The 9,739-nt window shown below is 32.4% G+C and overlaps 2 protein-coding genes across 2 annotated transcripts; both read right to left on the bottom strand.

Annotated features, from left to right (window-relative positions):
* Positions 1–1,155, bottom strand: LOC112029680 (germin-like protein subfamily 1 member 11). Its single transcript, XM_024062364.2, has 2 exons — positions 994–1,155; positions 1–730 (listed from the first exon to the last, which is right to left on the bottom strand). The coding sequence occupies exons 1-2, from the start codon at positions 1,118–1,120 to the stop codon at positions 195–197; spliced, it is 663 nt and encodes a 220-aa protein (XP_023918132.1). The 5' UTR covers positions 1,121–1,155; the 3' UTR covers positions 1–194.
* A 4,616-nt stretch (positions 1,156–5,771) lies between these two features.
* Positions 5,772–6,715, bottom strand: LOC136070949 (germin-like protein subfamily 1 member 7). Its single transcript, XM_065781637.1, has 2 exons — positions 6,569–6,715; positions 5,772–6,318 (listed from the first exon to the last, which is right to left on the bottom strand). The coding sequence occupies exons 1-2, from the start codon at positions 6,693–6,695 to the stop codon at positions 5,783–5,785; spliced, it is 663 nt and encodes a 220-aa protein (XP_065637709.1). The 5' UTR covers positions 6,696–6,715; the 3' UTR covers positions 5,772–5,782.
* Positions 6,716–9,739: the final 3,024 nt, after the last annotated feature.

Here is a 9,739-nt window from a genome sequence, read left to right as displayed (position 1 = left end):
TTTTATTTGATAATAATTATATCAAAAATTAATTGATATATTGGTGTGACGATAAGGAATAATAATTATAAAACAGAAATTACAAATTCAAATCATAATACCTCTATAAAAAAAAAAAAATAAATGGCTACTTTCAAATACAACAATTAAAAATGCCAAACTTTATCGGAAATGTGTAATGGTTCATCATTACACTAGAATTTTTGTTGAAGATAATTAATCACACTTTTGTCGAGTTGGAATGCCTTGGCAAGAACATAAGGGTTGATAGGAGGATTAGATCCAAAAGTTGCATTTGCTATTGTGATAAGCCCAGGATTTTGGCTATCGAGACTAGAAAATGCAACGGCATTGGTCTCTCCTATATTGAATTGAAAGTGGATGAGACCCATTGGAAATACAAAGATGTCTCCCTTGTTCAAAACTTTGGTGAAGAGCCGATTATCAGGGTTGGATGTGACAAAGCCAACTAGAAGTGTACCCTCTATGACTGTCAAAAGCTCGGTGGCGCGAGGGTGAATGTGGGGAGGATTTAGGCCATACAGTGCATAGTCAACACGAGCCAAGGCTATCCCTAGAGTGTTGAGGCCAGGAAACATGTCCACATTTACTAGAGTGACATTTGATCCAAGTTGATTATGGGTGTTTCTAGGAACATCAAGCCCCATGAAGATAAAGTCATCAACTGTAGTAAGCTTTGGGTCCTTGCAAAACTTTCCATTCACAAATACTGCAAAAGAAAAGATTGTTAATATCACAAATGTGAGGCTTCAATGATAAAGGATGATAACATGTCATGCATGTACGTTAAAAAAAAAAAAAAATTTAAATCCTATGTAGATATTATATATCGCTTCTAAGAATAATTCCTTTAATTTTTTAGATTCCCAATATCAGAAAGTTTTCATTAATGTGTAGAATCTAAACGAGAAAAATCAATCCAAATAGCTTGAAACGACTCCAAGAAAACCATAAAAGAGTAGGTACACATACCAGCAGAGTTGGGATTGTTATCCGCAACACAAAAGTCTTGCAATGGACTAGGGTCATGAGCAGAGGCAAGAGAGGATGCCAAAGCCAATAGCACAACAGTTAGAAGGCAAGTAAAAATTTTCGTCATATTTGAGGCTGTATGCTTGGTTTATTTTTGCTGAATGCTTGGTTGAGGCGTGAATGATATTGCAAATCAGAACATGTCTATTTATAGAGAGGATTCACCGAATTGGTCTATATATTTTCTCGCAAATAGCGTATAAGACTAGGTAAATTTAAACGGCTATGATATTTTTTATGTAATGCGTGAACCATTTCTTAACCACCACTACTAGCCCATGTTAAAACACCAATTTAATTGGAGCACTTCATTGTCATTGTTCAGGGTAATGTTTCTTTGACCAATTATCATACACATGTTTTATTGAAAAGATCAAATACTAATAATTAAGCCTTACGTACATTGATATATACTATATTTGAACTTGAAATGATTGAAGGCTAAGTCTAACACGTCCTTGGCTTAGTCGTAAAGCCACTGGTGAGATAATTAGTCTACTTGGTCACTTGTATAACTTGGTCTCTAGGAGAGACAGTTCATTGTTGTTTTGTAGTTTCAGAACCAATGGTTCTTAATGAGAAATGGGCTTGCGAGTTCTAACCTGAGCCACAGTGTTTGCCTTGCCTGAGACATGGTTTAGGCCTCTTCATGATAATTTCCACAAGTATAAAATTTGCGCAGATTTCAAGACTAACGCAACTTCTGCTTAACTGTTCTGAGGGTTAAAATTATTGGAAATGTGACCCTAATGCTTTCCACTTGTAGGTTCTATATATTACTATATATAGAAAAGGATTTTTTTTTTTTTTTTTTTTAAGCAAAGCTTAACCTTCAAATGATACGACATTTTGAGCATGTTTAATTAGAAAGGATGTGGCCTTACTTCCCAGGTGCAAAATTTGTGCACGAAATGTTGAATATCTTGAAGGAAAGAGTTAACAGATATTTTAAGAGAATTAGTTTAGAAAATATTTTTAGAAATTTTTATGAAAAAAAAAATAACTGAAAATTTTGATAGTTTTTTTTATATTTTTCATACAAGTAATATCAATATTTTCTTAAAATAATCTATTATCGTATGCCCTAATGAGACCCTATCTTGAATCATGTTGCCTAGCTACTAGCTAATAAGGAGAATTCTTCATGGTGAGATTGTATCACGGCTATCATATTGATTGAAACTCCCTCCTAATCAATGTCGACACGACTGTCAACCTCATAGGCAAAGATCAAAGCTCTAACTTTTATGCTTAAACCAATCTATGAAATGCGCTTTGGAGTTGGGAGTCTCGCATGATAACCCTAAGGTTTCAATTAACTTTCAAGCAAGTCAGATTTTCCAAGCTATTAATTGTGAAGAAGAGTTCAAACTCATCCATATTTCCTTTATCTATCTACCCATTGCCAAACCAGGTGCAAGGAATCCTATTGATCTTCATGTATTGCATTATTAAACTACAATGGACTAGCTAGCTATATACGGGTTGGGTTTAAGTTACACATGGTGTAACTCTAAACAATGTTATACCACACAATAACTTATTATAGAATTCATATTTTAAAAATATCACCATTAAATTACATGTTCTATATGTTCTTAACAATCATGCTAATTTTCATGTCAATTGGATGTTATTTATCATTTAATCTATAAACTCATATTTTATGCATTACTTTAAACTACAAAAACTTGAATTTAAAAAATTGATTGATAACATAGTTATTAATCTTTAATCACCTTGAAATTTTGCAAGCATGGAGAATATATGAAGATAATGTAATCTAACGATAGATTTGTCAAAATTTGCATCCAATTAAAAAATATTGAGTGGTGTAACATTGTTTAGAGTTACACCAGGTGTAACTTGACCCTAACCCGCTATATATATGTGTGTGTGTGTATGTGTGTGTATTTTTTTCTTTGATGAGAAAAACTTCATTACTAAAAAAGAACTAGGAAATCAACAAAACATCCTGAAGAAGAGTTTGTTCAAGAAAACAAAGATTCCTTCTATCCAAACAGAGAAATCATCAATGTCTAAAGCATGTTTAGCTAAAAGATGGACTAGCCTATTGCCTTGTCGACGAACATAGGAAAAATCAACTTGACGAAACTCATGGGAAATAGACAAAGAACCATAGATCACAGCAGCAATTGAAGAAGGCAAGGGAGAGGTCTCTGAAAGGGCTAGCTATATATTATATTATATTATATATATTTGGAGTTATCTTGACTAATTTGAAAATTTTAAGAAAAATTATCATTTTGGCCCTCCTTACCCAAATAATATATACAAGAAAGCCTAAAATTACATATAACTTTAAATAAGATAGAATCTAATTAGTGATAAATAGATATATATATATATATATATCAAAAAATTACAATAATTAGACATTCAGAATTTTGAGATGCACAGCTATTTTAACAATTATTTAACAAATAAAAGGGGGGAAAAAATCTAATTTCATCTTAATACTTCTAGGGCTTACTTGCCCCAAAACAGAAGTAAGATCGAAGGTTGGAGGTGCTGCATCACCACACAGTTGCAAACATTTTTCTACACAGGTGATTCTCTCTCCCCCTCTCGCTCTCACTCTCTGTCTCTCTCTCGCTTTCTTGTCTGACTGCTTCTATCTCTGGCATGGCATTTCAACTCTCATTCTCTCAATAGCTCAACTCTGCCTTCTTCTTTTTCTTTCTTTTTATGTTTTTCTTTACTCTATGTTCCATCATTTACAATGTAAAGTGTAACAAAGCTTCCATTTAGTGTGAACAATGAATAAATATTGTAGCAAACTAGACATAAGACAACCACCCACGTGTATGGTTAAAAAATTTTCTACAAAAGCAATTGTGTTTGTTGTACCTGTGTAGGCCCTTTGGGCTAAAATGGTTAAATACCACTGTTGCCCAAAATATGTAGCAATCTACTACTATTTTGGAACTATTTGGTCTATCTGCCACTATTTTGGAACTCGAGTTCCTCAAAACTCGAGTAAGAGTTTGACACGCTACTTGAGTTCCATTAAAAATTGCCACCATGGTGGTTGAGCTGGACTTTTTTAAATTTAAAATGCCACCTACAACTCAAGCTTGTGGAGCTCGAATTCCTTGTAAATAGTTTACAAAAATTCATTAACTTGTTGTAAAAATTGATCTTGTTCAACCTTTTCAATATTTTCTTCAACATTTAGCTTTAAAATGTCTAACTCCAATTTCTTGCTCAACAACAGCAGCTTTCCCCCTTTTTTCTCTTTTTTTTTTTTTAAGTAGTACCAAGTCATTGTTTTTTGTGTTACATTTCTTGTTTTTAACGTTTTCTTGAAGAGCTCAAACATTTTTATGTTTTAATTTATTTTTATAGTACTCTAGCTAGCTTGAAGAGCTCGAGTTGTATCAACAAAGAGCTCGAGTTCTAGGTGGCATTTTAAAATGATAATAATCCATCTCAACCTATCACGGTGGCAATTTTAAATGGAACTCGAATTTCCAGAACTCGAGTTACACGACAAACTTGAATTTGGGAAACTTGAGTTCCAAAATAGTGGCATATCCCTATATAATACATAAACAGTGGTAGATTGTTACATATTTCAGCCAATAGTGGTTTTTGGCCATTTTGGCCAAGCCCTTTATTGTGAAGCATATTTAAGCATTCCCACTTTCCTAGGTACAAAGGTACTCTTCTTTTCTTTTCTTTTCTTTTCTTTTCTTTCTTTTATTATCATATATTTATTTGTTGTTAAAAAAATCAATATATCATAAAACATTATAATTTATAAATGTACCTAATTAAGATATACTACTATTTATCATTTAATTTAATTTATACATAAAATAATATAACATGTATTTGGTTGTACTTGTATTTTATTAGATGTTTTTTATTCATTGAAGTTTAAATGATTGTTTGTCTTTTACTTAGCAATCTTTAAATTATTAGTATTTTTGTTTTAATCTTAGTCATTATACTTTGCCCATTTCATAATTGATTAAAGATATTAAATCTTCTTGTCAATTTTGTCTCATGATTGTTTAATTTTAATTAAATACATTTTTTTTTGTAGCATATATTGAATTATGAAGTACTTTCTATATTGATTATTAAATTGTATGTACATTACTAGTTTATATAGTGAAAAGTTAGTCATCTAATTTTATGTTCGACCCTCCCAAAAATAAATTCCTAGCTTCACCACTAATTTGAGTTTTGAGATTTTTACTTTCCATTGGTTTTAGAAAATCATATGATCTAAGATTTTGATTTGTTAGTTCTCTCTCTATCAGATCATGGAGATATATATCTTGCTAGGTATGGGTTAGTATAGAATGTCATTGGAAAGTTTGTGATGTAAATTTTCTCAAGATATCGCTTTATTCCATAGCAACCATCAATAGGAATTGATTTTCCTATATTCCATCGATCAGTAAGAACAATATGAAACTTGTCTAAATACATACAATGTGGAACAAATGAAAAATATGCTACATATGTGATATAGTACTAACAGCCACAAGAAGATCTAATTGAGGTTTAGTTGTGTATTTACTCATTAAACACTATTTGGTATCTTGACTTGATAATAAGGAATAATAGTTATAAAACAGACACCATAAATTCAAATCATATCACCTCTATAAAAAATTAAAAAAAAATAAAAAAAAATTTAAATTGTTCCTTTTCACATTACAACAATCGAAAATGCCAATGGTTCATCATTGCACTAGAATTTTTGTTGAAGATAATTAACCACGCTTTTGTCGAGTTGGAATGCCTTGGCAAGAACATCAGGATTGATAGGAGGATTAGATCCAAAGGTTGCATTTGCTATGGTGATAACCCCAGGATTTTGGCTACTGAGACTAGAAAATGCCAGGGCATTGGTCTCTCCTATATTGAACTGGAAGTGAATGAGGCCCATTGGAAATACAAAGACATCACCCTTGTTCAGAACTTTGGTGATAAAACGGTTATCTGGATTGGATGTAACAAAGCCAACTAAAAGAGTACCCTCTATGACTGTTTGAATCTCGGTTGCACGAGGGTGAATGTGGGGAGGATTTAGGCCATATGGTGCATAGTCAACACGAGCCAAGGCTATCCCTAAAGTGTTAAGGCCAGGAAATTTGTCCACATTTATAAGAGTTACATTTGACCCAACTTGACTTGAGGTGCTTCCGGGAACGTCAAGCCCAGGTAAGAAAAAGTCATCGGCTGTAGTAAGCTTCGGGTCCTTGCAAAACTTTCCATTCACAAATACTGCAAAACAAAAGATTGTTAATATCATGAATGTGAGGCTTCAATAGTAATTGTTGAAATATATCATGCATGTACATTTAAAAAAAAAAAATATCCCATGTATATAATATCACCTCCAAGAATAATACCATTAATATGTAGATTCCCAATATCATGAAATTTTCATTAATATGTGAAATCATAACCGAGAAAACTAAATCCAAATGGCTTGGAACGACTCCAAGAAAACCATAATAGAGTAGGTACATACCAGCAGAGTTGGAATTGTTAACTGCAACACAAAAGTCCTGCAAAGAACTAGGGTCATGAGCAGAGGCAAGAGAGGATGCCAAAGCCAATAGGGCCACAGTTAGAAGGCAAGTAAAAAGTTTCGTCATATTTGAGGCTGTATGCTTGGTTGTTTTTGCTGAATGCTTAGTTGAGGTGTGAATAATATTGCATATCAGAACATGTCTATTTATAGAGTGGAGACACTGAATAAGTCTATGTATTTCCTCGCAAGTGGACACAAGACTAGGTAGTTTTTAACGGTGATTTTTTGTATTGTAGTTTATGCGAGAACTATTCCTTAACCACGACTACTAGCCCATCTTAAAAAACCAATTATTGGGGCGGTTCATTGTCATTGTTTAGGGCAATTAATGTTTCTTTGACCAATTATCATGGCATTTTTAGTATTTTTTTTTTTTGAAAAGATCAAATACTAATTAAACCTTACGTGCCATGAATATGATAGCATATTTATTAACTAGGAAATGATTGAAGCGCAAGTGTGTAAGCTGACTTTGTCGTCCTTTGTGAACTCTAAGGCATTTATATATTGGTCAAGTGATCTAAAGGTTCAAGTTATCCAGGTCTTTTAATTCAATCGCGCTAAATGTAATACCTGGTACTTATAAAAACATTTCTTCAAAAGGGTTTAGCATATATATAATCTAGTTTTGAAAACTCTAGCCTCCATTAGGCTATTAGTTTTTGTTTTAAGCCCAAACAGAAGACTTTGTAAAGATTCAAAAAAAAAATAATAATAAAAGCAGGCCGGAAGATTTTTGAAAGGGAAAAACTTGTTACACGCGTTGGATCCACAAATGTATATAATAAACAAAACAAAACTATCTCAAAGCAAAAACTCTAAGAAGTAAGAACTTCATCTTAAGGCCAATACAGAAATATATGCCAAACAAAACTCAAAAGTTTTAGAATTTTTTAAGGGTAAGTGGCCAAATTTGAAAAAAATCTAACTCTTTAATGATTATTATTATTATTGTTACAGATATATTAGACATATTAGCCCGATGCAATAGGCTCAAGCTCACTCCTATTTGTACTTGTAGTCTAGAGTTTAATCGCCTATATATACTCATGTTAGAGTTCATTGTAACATAGGTTATTGTACTACACTCTTATACAATAAAGATGTAGCCCTTAAGGGATTCCTTTGTGGATGTAGGTCGACAAGGTTGAACTACGTAATCCTCGTGTTCTTGATGTTCCAATTTCATGCTTCCCTTTCCGCCTCCACTCTAGCATATACAACATAATATAACACATCACGTTGCTAATTATAATACATTTAACAATTATTTTTTGGATGGTCTCCATCTACATATCATAGATGGTTGACCGTATTAACTATCTTAACTCGGCATCAGTTGAAGCAACGTCGACCATGTTGATTTGCAAACTGTAGCCACAAGTGATGAAATTCCTTACTTTTTATTTTTTTGATAAGTGTGAAATTCCAATATTACATTCATCGATCATTCATGCATATACAAGTTATGGTGAAAAAGAATAATGGGCTTAGTTATAAAAAGAAGCTTTAGCAAAATTAGAAAATGATTCTCTCTCTCCGTTTGAGGTGTAAAGATGTTCATGTGATTAATGCATTAATCATATGACGTTAGTCGAATATAAGCTAAGCACTTTCAATCAAGCTCTTTAAGGAAAATGATTATTGTGATTTGGGTCTGAATTCAATCAAGCTCCTCTAGGGAAATGATTGTTGCAGTTGGGGGTTGAATGAGAATATTTATGAGACGGGTTGGTCAACAGAGAAGGTACAAGGTTTACATGGGGTAAGCCTTTCGAAATATATCAGAAGCAAATGAGATATCTTTTGCAAGAATACCAAGTTTATTAATGGAGTTGGTATACGAGTGAGTTTTTGGTATGGTACTTAATTGGTGGGAAGATTCTTGTCTTAAGAATATGTTCTTTGAGCCGTATGGAATTACAGAAGACAAGATGCCTCATTTGCATCTTATTTGGATCATGGGTGTAGTTGGAACCCTTAATTCACTAGATCGCCACAAGATTAGGAGTTTGAGTCTATTGAAAATTTCTTTGAACTGTTGTACTACAACTTCGGGCCATGGGATGGATTAGATTTGTTGGAGGCCTTCAAAGGAAGGAAATAAATTTTGACGTTCATTCCTACTATTAAGTTTTTAGGGGTTGTTAGGGAGATGTTTTCCTTGGAGGAGTATTGATCCATAGAGGTCCCAAGAAAGCGTGCCTTCTTTGTTCAAATGACAACCCAGTCCCAGGGTAACAGTGGATAATCTCTAGACAAGGATTATCTTGGTTCTTGATTGATGTTGTATGTGCAAGAATAATGGATTTTAGGGAGAGGAGATGGAGATGAGTGGTTGGTGGGACCTCACGTGTCTTACTTTTAATTTGAATTTTTTGTAATCTAACGTGGCAATATAGTTGGCAGTGGAAAATAATTTTTTATTGTTTGGTTTGACACATCAACTTTTTCCATCCAAGGGATAATGGTAAGAACTAAATTAACACAACACTAAAATAGTTAAGGACTAAATTGACCTAATCAAAATATTAAGGACCAAATTAAAATATGGTATAAAGGATAGGGACCAACTCTGTAATTTACCATTATTATTATTATTTTTAAGGGTAATTACATTTCACTCCCTTGAGGTTTGAAAAAAGGACACTCTACCCCAAACTTTAAGAGAAAAAACACTTCCTCCCCTTAACATCCAATTGAAGAAACTTTATTAAACTAATTAAAATGTTGTGTACTAGCATGCCATTTGCTTAATGACAAGAAAAGTTTCTAAAATTATCTTATTTTGTATTAAAATTTATTATTTTAAATTTTTAATTAAAGTGTATATTAAAATATTAAGTGTGAATTTTGCTTATTATTTTTTTCTTCTTTTTTCAACCAGTTATGGAGAGATTTGCTCTAGCAATAGTTTTGATACTTGATAAATTATTCATTTTTTATTCTAAATTTACTAATTATATTTTTACCTAACCATGGTTAAACTTTTGTTAAGAAATTCATAAAAAAATTTAGAATATTTTTAAATTATTAAGGTGGAGTGTCATTCTTCTAAACCTCAATGACAAGAAAAGTTTCAAAAATTATCTTATTTCGTAATTAAAA

Source organism: Quercus suber, unplaced genomic scaffold (assembly GCF_002906115.3).
Source record: "Quercus suber isolate HL8 unplaced genomic scaffold, Cork oak 2.0 scaffold_273, whole genome shotgun sequence".
NCBI lineage: Eukaryota > Viridiplantae > Streptophyta > Magnoliopsida > Fagales > Fagaceae > Quercus > Quercus suber.
The sequence above is the reverse complement of the archived record's forward strand: the minus strand, read 5'-3'. Positions and strand labels throughout refer to the sequence as shown.

Excerpts from the sequence above, each read along its gene's own strand:
- LOC112029680 (XM_024062364.2), bottom strand. The coding sequence starts at position 1,120 with ATGACGAAAATTTTTACTTGCCTTCTAACTGTTGTGCTATTGGCTTTG. Across the intron at positions 731-993 it reads TAACAATCCCAACTCTGCTG|TATTTGTGAATGGAAAGTTT; the intron begins GTATGTGTACCT and ends TTTCTTTTGCAG.
- LOC136070949 (XM_065781637.1), bottom strand. The coding sequence starts at position 6,695 with ATGACGAAACTTTTTACTTGCCTTCTAACTGTGGCCCTATTGGCTTTG. Across the intron at positions 6,319-6,568 it reads TAACAATTCCAACTCTGCTG|TATTTGTGAATGGAAAGTTT; the intron begins GTATGTACCTAC and ends TTTGTTTTGCAG.